Source organism: Heteronotia binoei, chromosome 15, assembly GCF_032191835.1.
Source record: "Heteronotia binoei isolate CCM8104 ecotype False Entrance Well chromosome 15, APGP_CSIRO_Hbin_v1, whole genome shotgun sequence".
Lineage (NCBI taxonomy): Eukaryota > Metazoa > Chordata > Lepidosauria > Squamata > Gekkonidae > Heteronotia > Heteronotia binoei.
The window spans coordinates 22,521,153-22,535,858 of record NC_083237.1 but is presented as its reverse complement, the minus strand read 5'-3'; the positions used below and the strand labels follow the sequence as shown (position 1 = coordinate 22,535,858).

Below are 14,706 nucleotides of genomic sequence, written 5' to 3'. Positions count from 1 at the left end.
TGGAATCAAAAAGAGCATTTATTAGTTCATAAGAGGGAGACGTGGATAAAAGCAGAAAATCAGAAGTATTACAAAAATAACTACACTTGGGAGGTCCGGAGCATGCAAGAGAATTTAAAAAGCAGTTCTAGTTAAATACTGGAGTTTTACATATTGCCCCAGATTCTGCTGGGCTCCTAAATAATAAAACAGTAATCGTGAAAATAAAACAGTGCTCATTTTTTTGTTTTGTTTTTTTGCTCACAAAGCACCTTTGAGCCACTGATTTCAGTGCTTTCAGTGTGAGGCAGAGTGCCCTTCCTGTCAAATCAAGTCTGGGAACATAGGAGGGGAAAGGCACCCACCTCTTTACAAAAAGGCACCTATCTCAGAGGAGGAGTGCGATCTGTTTTCAGTGGCACACGGATTGCATCCCCATGGAGGCTTTTCTCTGCCCGGCTTCCAAACTGCACCAGGGTTTTTTTGATTGTAGAGCAACTACCCAATATCCCATGCCATTTCCTACTGTCACTTTCCCCTTTCCCTGCTGTCCTCTGCATGTTTATACTCAAACCTGGGTTGGCATGATCTTCCTAGAAAGAACACGGTCCACGCACATTAGCCAGCCACCTACATGGGAAAGTGTGCCTTTTTGACAGTCCTGGGCACATCAACCCCATTTTCCTTCTGTCAGCTCCTCATCACTGCTGTTTTCCCCAGCATGACAACCAGTTTTCAAAAGAAAAGAAAGAAACCGGTAATTGCTATTACACTATTGCATAATAGTGCTATATAACGCTATTACAATCCACTGCCACAATCTGCTAGTTCCTCTGAATCCTTAGCTTTCAAAAAATACCTCTTTAGTAGGTCATGGCAAAAGACAGTTATATGCAAATGTACTACAGTTTGATAGCAATTAACACTTCTTTAAAAAAGACTTTCTAAAAGCCTTCCAGTTGCGTGTGTGTGTGTGTGTAAAGTGCTGTCAAGTCACAGCCAACTTATGGCGACCCCCTAGAGCTGTCAAGGCAAGAGACATTCAGAGGTGGTTTGCTGTTGCCTCCCTCTGCATAGCAACCCTGGGTTTCATTGGTGGTCTCTCATCGAAATCATAATGAGGGCTGACCCAGCTTAGCTTCTGAGAGCTGATGAGATCAAGCTAGCCTGGCCCATCCAAGTTGCACGACAGTGGAGGGGGAAAAATGGAGGACAACCAGTAGCGCACTATGGAAACTACACAAAAAGCTCCCATGTGGATGCTCCGTTGCCAATGCCCCTGCATTTGGGGCAGCAATACGGAGGAAACATGATCCTGTGTGGATGCAGCCATGGTTTGCGTTGAGGAACGTGGCACACCATGTACATACTGAAAGGTAAAATTTAAAAGCGACCTGAATAAAGTCAGCCAATTTGGAATTCATTCGTTCAGCAAAATGGCACAAGACTTGCAACAAGACAGGGAGTTGGATCGTCATCAAGCATGACCACGAGGCAGCTGTTTGATGCTACCCAGCACAGGCATGCGGGTATTGGGGTGAGGAGCATTTTCCAAGTGAAAGGCAATCCCCCCACCCAACAGAAGCTCCCACAAATACGAGTATGGCCATGTGAATTGCAGAACCACCAAGACCTCTTTGCTTCGCAGGACCTTGGATGTTTCTGTCCGCTTCCAAGTCAATGACTTGCTGGTTTTTGGCTACAGTACGTGCTTCCTAGAGGACCCATTTGTGTACTCTCGTCCACTCAAACTCCCGCTGATTATTTTATTTCCACAATCTCCTCCTCCTCTTCACCCTGGCAACCCTGTCTCCAGCTTTTCCCCTCCAAGCTATCCTCTTCATCTCCCTGCCAACTTTGTCTCTCGCCATCCTCCCCACTGTCCTGCCACTCTTGTTCTGCCCTCTGCTGCCTGATGCTCTCGTCTGCACCCCATCCCTCCGTTGTTCTCTGGCCTGTGTCACCTCGCCACTCTCGCTCCACAGCCTCATCCCGACACAATCGCCTTGAGTTCTGATCACCGCAGTCCTGCAAGCCCTCCCCCATGCTTTCGGCATCGTCCTCCTGACATTCCAGCCTCACACCGTCAGGACCATCCTCCTGCGAATCCTCCTCTGGTTCCTCGTCGTCATCCTGGCACTCCAGCCTCATGCTGCTGGCACCATCGTCCTGCAAACTCTGCACCGTACTCTCCTCGTCCTGCCATGCTGCCCCATGGCGGGAAGCCACGGCTTGATCCGTCGTGCGCTCCCAACTTTGCCTCTCGCTCTCTCCACCGCTATCCAGCAAGTGCTTCTCTGCACTTTCCTCAGCATCTTCTTGCCAGTCGGGCCTCTCTGTCTCATCCCCCTCATCCTCCCATTCTTGCCTCATGCTCTCTTCCTCCCGCCACTCCTGCTCCATTATCCGTATTCCGTTGCCTTGCCACATGCTGTCCACACCCCCTTCCACTCCCTGCTCCCCGACACCTTCCATCCCTGCAGCTTCCCACCCCTCTACCAACGCCAATGTCTCTCCTCTCCTCACGTGGGCCCGCCGGTGCTGAGAAAGTGCTGATTTCTGTCCAAAGCCCCTCCCACAGTAAGGGCAACGGAAGGGTTTTTCACCAGTGTGGGTGGCTTGATGCTGAAGGAGAGCAGAGCTACGCACGAAGCCCTTCCCGCAGTCGGCACAGGAGTAGGGCTTTTGGCCAGCATGGATACGCTGGTGTATGTGATAGGTGGAGCTGACGCTGAAGCTCTTCCCGCACTGGCTGCAGCAGTAGGGTCGTTCGCCCGTGTGCGTACGCTGGTGTTGCAAGAGAGCTGAGCTTACGCCAAACCCTTTCCCACACTCGTCGCACTTGAACGGTTTCTGGCCTCGGTGCACTCGCTGGTGCTGCTGGAGGTTGGAGCTCTGGTTGAACCCCTTCCCACAGTCCGGGCAGCGAAAGGGCCGCTCACTCATGTGGATCCTCTGGTGACGGATTAGATGGGAACTCTCGGCAAAGTGCTTCCCACACTCAGGGCAGCCGAAGGGCCGCTCGCCAGTGTGGGCACGGAGGTGGCGAACCAAGTCAGCCCGGAGGCGAAAAGTCTTAGTACATTCCCCGCAGGAAAATGGCCGTTCTCCAGAGTGGAAGCGCTTGTGCTGGGTAACCTTGGAGCTCTGTGAGAAGCATTTCCCACAGATGGAGCAGACGTAGGGCTTCTCACCCGTGTGGATCCGCTTGTGCTGGATGAGGTCGGAGCTGTGGCTGAAGCTCCGCCCACATTCAGGACAGGTGAAAGGGCGTTCACCTGTATGTGTCCGCTGGTGAATGATGAGGTTGGAGCTCTGCGAGAAGCCCTTGCCGCAGTGAGTACAGCGGTATGGCTTCTCTCCTGTGTGGGAGCGCATATGCTGGACCAGGTGGGAGTCCTGGCGGTAGCTCTTGTCACAGTGGGGGCATTTATAAGGCTTCTCGCCTGTGTGGACACGACGGTGCCGAACCAGGTGAGAACTGTTGCTAAAGCTTTTTCCACAGTCAGGACAAATGGTGGCTTTGGGTATCTTGTCACTGTCAGAAAAGTTGTCAATAGTTTCCCGATCCACAATAACTACAGATTCACCATTACTGGCCTCATATTGAGTGATATCTATTGGATGGCCTTCTGCTGTGATTTCTTTCTCTAGAGAGTGTTCTTCCTGCATTTCTGCTCTTCTGTGAATCTCCATGTTTTCTTTCCATGCCCTCAGTGGTTCCACCCCTTCTTCCTTATGATCCTTCACCTCGATCAACTCTGTGGAAACAGCCATATCACAAGTTTTATCTCTCTGTTGCAAACTAAATTCACACCTTTAGATCATAAACGGCAGTTCCAGCTGGCTTGGCATCAGGGGGTGTGGCCGAATATGCAAATGAGTTTCTGCTGGGCTTTTTCTATTTAAAAGCCCTGATACATGGAATACTGGGAAAGCAGTCTATATTAAAAACAACAACAAAATTATGAATAATAATAATAAGATATTGGATTTATACCCCGCCCTTCACTCCGAAGAGTCTCAGAGCGGCTCACAATCTCCTTTACCTTCCTCCCCACAACAGACACCCTGTGGGATGGGTGGGGCTGGAGAGGACTCTTACAGCAGCTGCCCTTTCAAGGACAGAGTCTCAGAGCTGCCTACCATCTCCTTTACCTTCCTCCCCCACAACAGACACCCTGTGAGGTGGGTGGGGCTGGAGAGGGCTCTCACAGCAGCTGCCCTTTCAAGGACAACCTCTGCCAGAGCTATGGCTGACCCAAGGCCAAGCTAGCAGGTGCAAGTGGAGGAGTGGGGAATCAAACCCGGTTCTCCCAGATAAGAGTCTGAGCACTTAACCACTACACCAAACTGGTGGAATGAACCCTGAACCAGATTTACCTTTACTTTCAATATTGCAAGATAAAGTTGACTGTAAAGTCAGTTTTTATTACCAGAAGAAAACTGATTGCTATTATGTTTCCAAGCTAAACTATTTTTATCATTATAAGGAAAGGGCACAACTATGAATAATAACAGCATTACAAAAGAATAGCAATCTATTGCATTCTGATATTTTTATTAAAATATAAGGCTGTCAGTACCAAGTTGTTACTGTTTCCTCTGCGCCTAGAAACTTTCCTGCAAGATTTGGGAGGAATGAGAATTCAGCTTTCAAAGAATATTATAACTAGTCACTTGGGTGCAGAACTCTTTCTTCAACTAGTCAACGTTTTCATCCAGTAGGAATAATTATTTATTTTATTTTGACAGAATACCTATCTCATTTTAGTCTTGTCCTTGGTCAACAACACACCCACAATTCATGGTGAGGAAAAAAGCCATAATGCAGGACTCGCTTCCTTTCACCAGGGGAAGCAGCAAAAGATACATATGTAGTCAATATGTAAATCTTTCTCGTCCACAAACTGAAACGTTGACAAACTATTTGAAATTGCCACAAAAAGACTCAGCACTGGATTGCAGTTAGTCATTAGGTGATGCTATCTCCCCGCATTCCTCACCTGTTACAATCTCTCCTTCGCTGGAGTCCTGGAGATCCAAGACACATTTTTCTTTCCCACTTTCCATATGGGAGGTCACAGCCCTGTTGTGTTAGCACCAGGGACTCCTGACTGTGGAGGGGGAAACATCCGTATATGGTAAAGGCACACAGATCTTTCTCATTTGAACATCTCTAACATATCAGAAGGAGAACTCTATTCTAGTAGTTTCCAGAGACCTGCAACATAGAACTTCTGATCCGATGCCCACAGTCCAGAGGCATCCAAACCATTCTCACCTGCTCCATCACGTTTGAAACACCTCCTTGCACAAACCCAGAGCCTTAAGCGCAAAAGTACTGCTCTCTGTATAATAAACCTGTCTTCTTACATAAGCATGTACCGTCAGCTGTACAAGACACAGCACCACACAACAGTGGTTTTTGTTTTTTTAAGATTCCAAACCAACCTAACTCTATGGGAACCATCACTTCAGCGACACTGCTGTCATGAACAAGGGGTCGTTTGCACCATATTAATAAAGCTGCAGTATTTCGCACTCCCAGGCTGGAAGGCAGCCTTCCTTCCTAACTTTCCCCTCCCTGATTTTTTTTTTTTAAACATTCCTACCATGGTGACGGTTTCCTGACTCCATTGCAGTTTTTGCTTCCCACCCCCTTTGCGCAGCGCCCTCCCCCCTGCATCTCCCCGCATCTCCTGCCCAATAAGGAGCTGCGACTGCAGCCCGGTCCAACCTTGTCTTTGGCCCTTGTCTCCCTGGCGCGCGGGCTTTGTTTTCATTAAAGAGTGGGCATGGGGATGCTGCTGGGTATCTGGCCCTGGAGATCCGCTCGCAACAGGAAGGTCCCTTCATGATTAAGACCCTTCCAGCGCTGCACTTCCTTCCAAGTCCTTTCTAGGACGCCGCAACTGCGCAGCCTCGACGATTTTAACTCCGTCGCTTCCCTCATTCTGGTACTGTCCTAGGACCCTTGTTTTAAGGGATAGCAGCCTTTACTCGACTGCATTGCAAACCCAAGCGCTGTGACGTTTTATTTCAGGCAGCCGTTACGAAATAATCTTTTTTTCTTCCTTTTTTTTTTTAGGCCTTTGAAAGTTTATTCTGGAAATCCTTCCAGCAAGCATCAAGCAAGGGCTTGTTTTAGCATGCTCAGTGGGTTTGAAAGGGCATAACCCCGTCCAGAATTGCACTCTTAATCTGATATTACTAGCACGGCTAATAGTAACGTGACAAGTGTCAAGCTTTAAGCAAGGATGATGGACCGGACTGCAACGAGGCTGGAGGGTGTAGTAGGTGCCATTCGCTTCGGAGAGGGAGCGAGATCCTATTTAGGTGGCCCTGAATCGCATTGCTGTTGCCCATGCTGATCCGATCGTTACATATTTCCGTCCCTTTAGCTCAGGATCAGTTCTGCATTTTTCACGATGAATATTCATTTAATTAACTGTACAGTCTTGAAGAGGGTCACGCCCTTCCAAGGGCGCTGGCTTCGATTTCGAAGGGGGTGACGCTTTTGAGGATGGCGCGGTTTGCGTCCTGTTGTGGATATTATTTCCTTATTATTTGAGACAGCGGAGCAAGATGTAATTTCTTTCAGACTACGGTTTCCCCGACTGCGGTTACTGACTCTTATTGTTTCCCCTTTGCCCAGGGGATGAGACACCCCAGCAGCCCGTTGCGTTTCCTGTGCTCTTTAATTCCACTCCATCCCGTGACACTTGAAGAGCCAGTTGCTCCAGTCATAGAGGTCCCACAAGCCCCAAGTCAAGCCAGGTCCACTAGACCACCCTGCAACTTAAACATCTACATCCCGACCCTCGTGTGCCTCCATACGCCTGGGGCTCCTATTAGACTGTCTTTACATGCCCCATACCTCTAGTCATTCCGGTTTCCAATCTGTAGATGCATTCCTATAAACAGGCAGAATCCCTTTACTGAAAAGAGCGTGTCTGCCTTGGGGGTGGGCAGGCAAAACATAGACAGGAATATGGTTGCCTGTTTTACACACCTGCCTCATTCACACGTTCACATCTCCATTCATTTTTATGCAGGAGGTATTGCAAATTCTGGCGCCTCATTCTGCTCCACATTGCTCTACTCTCAATCATTTTTTTGCTCCACCTGCCTTTTGACTCCGCCCCCATCTCTGTGAGCCCTATAAATATGAGTTCCTCCTCATGCCTTGGAGTCATTTTCCCGCCCAGGGCTGGTGCTGCTGTTAAGTGACTTGGCTTGCTGTAACCTGCCAATTCTACCTCAGAGAGCCAATCTTCATAGAGTGACCGAATCAAATTTTAAAAAATTTACAGTGTGTATGGACTCATCCCTTGGTCTATGGAGTACCATCAGATAACTTTCCCAAATGGTGGTAGAATGGCCATCTAGGAAGAGTGATCAAAAACACAAAGGAAAGCAGACAAGAGCTCTTCCTTAATATATGGCAAAATTTACGTATGCTAGAGCCAGTTTGGTGTAGTGGTTAAGTATGCGGACTCTTATCTGAGAAAACCAGTCCTCCACTTGCACCTGCTGGAAAGGCCTTGGGTTAGCCAAAGCTATCGCAGGAGCTGTCCTTGAAAGGGCAGCTGCTGTGAGTCCTCTCAGCCCCACCCACCTCACAGGGTGTCTGTTGCTGGGGGAGAAGATATAGGAGATTGTAAGCCTCTCTGAGTCTCAGAGAGAAGGTCAGGGTATAAATCTGCAGTCTTTTTCTTCTAATGTACATTCTTGGGTGCAAATGTATATCAAATTACTTTAAATAGAAATACAGTTCCCTACAATGCCAGCAAAGTCTAGGGCAGCTCTGCTTCTTGAGTGACCCTCAAATTTTTACAAAAAGCTTCAGCCAAACACAAACGAACCTACTTTAGTCTTTTCTCTTTTTTTTACTAGACAGAAGCAGTACCTGGGAAATCTCAGATGACAAGCCCCCCAAAAGCCAGATTGTCTTCTGAAAAAAGCAGACACCCAGTTACTCTACATCAGGGGTCTTCAAACTATGGCCCGCGGGCCAGATGCGGCCCGCTGGGGACGTTTATGCGGCCCGCCGGGTTATGGCAAAATCAGACCGGAAGTGACGTTCGACCTAAACTCGCGTTAGCAACGCACACTTCCGGCACTGGGCTGAGGTGGCGGAGACAGAGTGTGAGGTGATACCGAGGTGAGGTGAGTTCCCAGGTCGGGGTGTGTGGTGTGGGGAAGGGAGAGAGATGCAGAAGACGGAGAACTGATGGCCCGCGGCCTTGTACAGTAACGGCAGTCCGGCCCTCCAACAGTCTGAGGGACAGTGAACTGGCCCCCTATTTAAAAAGTTTGAGGACCCCTGCTCTACATAGTGATTAAGTAAATTGTTACTGTGATGTTGCAGGATAGAGTACATGGCCCCCAGCTCATGTGTCAAACTGTGCTACTCAAGACCATTTTGCACAGCAGGTGCGGCTGATCCTTCACCCAAGGCACCGAAGCAAGTACTGAAGGGCTGGCAAGTGTTTCTGGGGCTAAGCTTGTTCCCAATGTGTCTGGCCCTGTACAGTCATTTTCTACCCTTCGCTTCCTTTTGTTTGCCAGCACACCGACAGCTTCAGTGATGGATGGTGCTGAACTTCAGGGTAATGCCAGGCTTTATCATTGCTGGAAAGGATCACACACCCCGGCTCCACTGAAGTAGAACACCAAGACACATCTAATGGATTAGCCATGCTATAAAAAGAAGTAATTTATTTCTTGGTATACACCACTCAGCCATGCTTCCAAATGAGAAATACAAAACCCATAAACAACTTTGCATTCTGCCAGACCCTGCCAGCTGCTGGATCCCTCCTGAGAAAGGTCCTCTGTGTTTGTTTTAGCTGCGATGGCCTCCTGGAAGAGAAGTCTTTGCCAAACAGGAGCACAGAACCCAAGTGTTGGTAGCTCTCTACAACCAAAGGGTGTGTCTGGTAGCTGTGGGGGCATGCCCATTAGGAACCCAGTAACTGGCAACAGCAGCTTCTCATATTATTTCAGACGCTGGCAGAGGCTGAATTATTCAGTGAAACTAGACAAACAAACCAGAGCTCTTTGCAGTCATTAGCGTATGGGCTATATATTTCATGATGGTTCAGCAACTGACTGTAATGAAAAATGCACAGAAAGAATAAACATGGGGCTTTCTCCTCCCGCTCCCCCCTTTGCTACTGTTGGCCCATTTTTTTAATACTCCATGATGTGTGTCAGGTGCCTTTTGTTAATCATCTGCTGGAACTGGCGTTGAAGACAAGAACACACCATTGGGCCATCTATTTTTATGTTGTCAATTGCTCTTTGGAAAGCTTACTTGTACAGACAAATGCTGAGAACTGTCCCTTGCTTTAAGAATATTATATGAACTATGATAAGGTATGGAGCTTAAACTCTTCAGATTCATAGCTACTCCTTAGATAGCCCTTACCCTTTGCCTTGTATGGTGTGTGACTTTGGTAACCCATTACATTAATAAAAAACACTGCAAATTCTCAAGGACTTCTCTTCCACTACATTCATATAGTATGCATGAGAAACATATCAGTTTAAGTAATAGATATTGTAGAAGAGTCAAATACTAGGGCCTGAACTTTTCTAAACAGATTCCAAGGCCTCCCACCAGTGAGCTAAAACTTTTCTAGCTGTAAAACCTGGCATATCCTATTGGTAACTGGAATATAAAACCCCAAAATGGGTACTAAGGCTTATAATAGGGCTGAAAGTATCTTGGTTTCTTCAAGCTGAAGATAGTGGCATTAAGAGAGGAGGTATGGTGAAGGAGGATTTTGTCAAGAGTCTGAGGCAACACAAGGATGAAGGAATCTACACAAGTGGAGTAGAAGTGGCACAAGAGTTGTATGAGCTGGACCTGTAAGCCACATGATACTTCAAGCTTGGAAGCCCCATGATATTTCAAGGCTGGAAAATCAGGAGGAAGCAAAATTTCATAAAGCTTGAGAAACACTGCAATAATGCATTTATTACAGTGCAAGAAACACACCTAATTTCCCTTTTGGAGTCTGAATCACAACAGACCAAGTGTTCTCTCTGTCTCACTGCCCTCTGCCTTGTTCCCCACTGCTGAGCAAGTTCACTCATTCTTCTGAAAGGGGCACTACTTGCAAAGTGCCTCAAAGATCTCTAGTGTCCGCTTGATCTCCCTGATTTGTTTCGCAAGAGTATGGACTGGTTGCATGGACCGGTCCAGCTCCTCGCACCTCGCCATCAGGGTGTACATCCCTTTGATGCTCATGTCCACGGATTCACCCAAGCTGTCCACAGCATCCCGGTAAGTCTGGATGTAGCCCACGCTCAAGGCAGTCATGTTCTGGATAGAGCCGTTCAAGACTCTCAGCATCTGGTCCACTCTCTGAGCCACATCCCTGGTCAGCCTCTCCAGATCCCGAATCACCTCCGGGTCGATGGGAGGAATGTCTGCGGTTTTGCCCCTTACAGACAGCTGCGATGACATCGAGGAGGAAGAAGTGGGCTCCGTGTCATCCAGGCTGCTTCGAGAACTCATCTTGATCTTCATCTGCAGATTGTTGGCCACAAAGTGGGTCAGGTCCCCATCATGGCTCACCGTCCCCTCCAGCTCCAGGGCGCTAGAGATGGTGGCCCTCCTGCCTTCCTGGGCCTTGGAGGCTCCATACACCTGGCTTATCCCATCCAGGCTATGACTGTCCAACAGACGGCCTCCCACCATCCTTTCCCGGGCTGCCACTCGTACCGGATTGGGCAGCTTCCTAGATTCTTCCCCGGCCACGGAAGACGAGGAAGAGGAGGAGGAGATGGGCGTCTGGATGTGCACCTGAGCCATTATGTGCTGCCCCTCCATCGCGCCACCCAGAAGCAAGAAGGTGAGCAGGAGCAGCCAAGGGAGACGGCAGCGGGGACCGGGAGACCTGAAGGAGGAGCTTCGGCAGAGAAAGATATTGGCGACCAGGCGCAAGGACGAGTCTGTCTTCCCATTTCCTACACCTCCGGGACCAGTGGCCTCCCTGCGCCTTTAAGGGGCGGGGAAATCTCCCCGTAAGGGGAGGAAGGGAAGCACAGGTTGGTTAAGGAGGTCGGATGGAGGCTTCTCATTGGCTCTTCTTGGCCGGGAAAGAAGCAATCGGCAAGAAGACACGGCGGTGGAAGGAAGCGGCGCTCTCCATCCGGACCTGCTCCTCTGCCGGAAGGAATTCTGGGCGAGGTAATACCCGTGCTTGAGTTGCCCGGAAAAGAGGGGAGGGCAGGTACAGGATTCGCCTAGGGAAGCCCTGGGGAAGCCTTTAAGGGGGTGACGGCAATTAACGCAGCAAATTGGATTTAAAAGCCGTGCTTCTTTTTGTTATATTTTTGAAGGTAATGCAATCCCCTCCCCTCCATTTACTGCATTGCTTCCGGCGGCATATCCCACCCCTTGGTTTGATACCTGTGGTCTGCTTCTTTAAAGGATATAAACCTCAGCCTACCAACAGATGCCGTGTTGTATATTTAAAAAAAAATGAATATTGCTAAACAGTATTGCAAAATCTGAAGTGTGTGAACGAACGGCAGGGGCCTGGAGACCAAGCCCTAAGAGGGAAGGCTGGGGGACTTGGGAATGTTCAGAAGAGGAGTGGAGGGGAAATATGATTGCTCTCTTTAAGTCTTTGAAGGGCTGTCGCTGAAAGGACAGGGAGCTATTCCTGTTGGCAGCCGAGGAGAGGAATCGTAAGAATGGATTTAAATTAAGGGCGGGAAGGTACCGGCTGGATATTAGGAAATCCTTTTTTTTACAAAATAGGAGTCGATTGCATCTTTAAGACCAACTTAGTTTTATTCAGAAGGTAAGCTTTCCTGTGCGTTCACACTTCTTCAGAGGAGGAATGAGGTGCAGTAAGCAGAGCTACATATAGCTGGTGGGGTTTGGAATAGTGGTACAAAGTTAAAATCGAATAGCAGAATAGCAAAATTAACAAATTCAGAAAACCTTTGATCTGGGTTGCATTAGCGTGGGAAACCATAAAACAGTAACATGTCAGAATGTGAGAATGCCTGTTAATTATTCTATTGCTAATAAACCTGGGTCAAAAAGAGGGCATTTCTTTCTTAGAATTTTTTTACAGTAAGAGTTGTTCAACAGTGGAATCAGCTACCGAGGAAGGAGGTGAGCTCCCTCTCTCTGGCAGTCTTTAAACAGCGGCTGGACAAACACTTGTCAGGGATTCTCTAGGCTGATCCTGCATTGGACTAAATGGCCTTTATGGCCTCTTCCAGTTATGCGATTGTGTTATTCTAGATATGCCTGCCTCCCTGCTTTCCTCCTCCAGTTTCTTCAGTTTCCCCATACAAGTTTAGTTCTAGTCTCCTTTTGTTTTGGCCCTGACTTCTGTGCTAAAGCACCCCAGAGTGGGTAGGTCTGGTAAGGGACTGTTTGCTTCAGAGATTTCTCCCTATGGAAAGTGAAAGCAGTGAAGCAGCAAACAGAGGAATGAACCCCCATATCCTACATATCGCAGTATAGCCCCAGAAGCAATCCTGAACACATGCAAAAGCTAAAATATGCTTGAGGTCAAAGAACATAGGACTACCTTGCCCGTTTCATTATGTTGAAATAGTTTCCTATTGCAAGGGTTATTTCCATTGCGAATTATTGCTAGTTCTCCCTCCTAGTCAACAGTATTGTGATTAGATTATAAAATGTGTTTGTATTAAACACCCATGCTATGATGTGTTCTTGTATCTGTGTTATCTTTAGGTCACACTTGTTAACGTGGTTTGCTGAACTGCTTGGGTAAGATCCCCCACTTGTGACTGGGCTATTGTAATGCCATAGGGCTGCAAACAGATTTATAGCTGTCTTGGATTAGAAAACCAATGCAATTCATTATCAGTCATTTACACTGCACTTTATCGATCATTTGCACTGCACTTTTTAGTGTCTGCCCTCACAACAACCCTGTGAGGTAGGCCATTATTCCCATTTCAGAGGCTGAGGTTAAAGACAGTTTGCCAGAGCTGTGCATCTCACTAAGTCCATGGCTTTGTGGAGAACTGAACCAGAAACATCCAAGTCCATTACCGAACTAAGGTCTTTTACTCCAAAAACAGGATGTTAACAGCTCTTGTAACAGAGAAACTATTCTATAGTCAACTTTTAAAAGAGTTACATCTGTTGAGCTTCCTGGCTTGGTTTAAACTAGTTCTCACAGAGATTATGATCTTTTTCACACAGCCTAAGTATTCCGGTATGGCAGCTGGTCAGTTACTGAACAGTAACGGGTTTCTGTTGGCATTTCAGACAGACCCGATTCAGTAACCGGCTGCTACCGGAATACTCTCACCTTTTCACACAGTCCTGCGGCTGTCCCGGTAGTGAGGCATGCCTGAGTCGTTACTAACAAAGAGCAGCTTCTTCCACTTTTCCACCCCTCCTTCCGGGTTGAAATCGCTATGGGGCGCTGTGTGAAATGTCCAGTATTTAACCCGGGAGCAGTTTTCACGCCCTTTTTCGCCCGCCGGTGCGCGATCTCCGGCTTTTGGGGGGGGGGGGGAACGTCGGCTAAAATCGCTATAGCGCTATAGTGATATATCACAACAGCATCACCATAGTTCACTGCCGCTGAAACTTGGTAACTTATCTCAATGGAGCCTAGCCATCTCTATGGTGGTGCTGTTGTGATATGATGCTATAGCGATCTTTGCCGGACGTTCAAAAAAAAAAAAAAAAGCCGGAGATCGCGCGCCGGCAGGCGAAAACGGCTGGCGCTGGTGGAAGCGAGATAAAAGCGGAACAGTGTGAAATGGCTTGCTTCAATCACGGAACCCTACCGGGAAAAAAAAATGTGTCTGAAAACTCCCATCCCTGTCTCGGATTACTGCAAAGCGGCACAATACTGACTCCCTTCCGGCTTCCACTGGTAAGTGTGAAAAGGGCCTATGACTCTTCCATCACACAGATCATTGTAGTTTCCAAGGAGATCCTGTCCTGCAGGTAGCTTTAATTAAGGGTTTCTGCCCGTTCTTTCTTTTAAAGGGCTCAGTGTTAAAATGGAGCACAGAAGGTAATTCAGAGGAACAAAAAATGATATGTCCCAGTGTCAGTGTTTTTTTTAAATGAAAAAAATTACATAACCTCTAGTTTTAGTGCTCTGTGAATAAGCACAGTGAATATATAAGCACTATTTGGGGGTGGGCAACTCCTGGAATGTGTGCTGAATAAGCAGCATACTGGACCAGTTTGGTAGTCTTACAGGGCTGGTTCTTTGCTGGAGCAACCAATGCTAGCCTTGAGGTGGTGACAGAGCCACTGGGCTTAGCATCATGGCATGGGAGAAGATGGCGGGCATGCTTATCCTCTCTGATCTGTGTAGCTGCCAACCATGTCCACGGTGAGACCTGAGATGCTGGTAATACCACCAGAGCTGAGCTTGCATCTGATTTGTCGGACCAAGCAGAATCTTCATCTCAGCCCCCACCCCTCTTTTTTGTCTGCTAGAACACCAGCATCTTCAAGGATAGACTTTTTTTCCCCCCACAGGCCAAAAAGACTTCCTACTCCTGAGACAGAATAAGCATTTTTTCCCAGAAACTAGTCTATTGGAAGCAGCTTTGCCTTCAGCTATTTTTAAATGTGGTATAACAATCCTTTTTTATACCCTATGAACCAGGACTAGGGGCAGGACTAGTAATTACCTTGCCATAAAGCAAGGATGCTTATTCTAGCAAGAGAAATGAAGCCAGAACACA

The 14,706-nt window shown here is 47.8% G+C and overlaps 2 protein-coding genes across 2 annotated transcripts in view; both read right to left on the bottom strand.

The window, feature by feature from the left end:
* Positions 1 to 14,706, bottom strand: part of LOC132583315 (uncharacterized) — a 31,521-nt gene continuing 16,815 nt past the window's right edge. The window contains exons 5-8 of the mRNA XM_060254978.1: positions 14,653 to 14,678; positions 10,107 to 10,994; positions 4,986 to 5,068; positions 1 to 3,740 (exon numbers count right to left, since the gene is read on the bottom strand). Coding sequence (XP_060110961.1) covers positions 1,741 to 3,740; positions 4,986 to 5,068; positions 10,107 to 10,994; positions 14,653 to 14,678 — 2,997 coding nt within the window. The 3' untranslated portion in view covers positions 1 to 1,740. The remainder of the gene's footprint in view (positions 3,741 to 4,985; positions 5,069 to 10,106; positions 10,995 to 14,652; positions 14,679 to 14,706) is intronic.
* On the bottom strand, positions 8,673 to 11,181 carry BORCS6 (BLOC-1 related complex subunit 6). The gene has a single exon (XM_060256635.1). It carries the CDS (start codon positions 10,823 to 10,825, stop codon positions 10,103 to 10,105), a length of 723 nt encoding a protein of 240 aa, XP_060112618.1. The 5' UTR covers positions 10,826 to 11,181; the 3' UTR covers positions 8,673 to 10,102.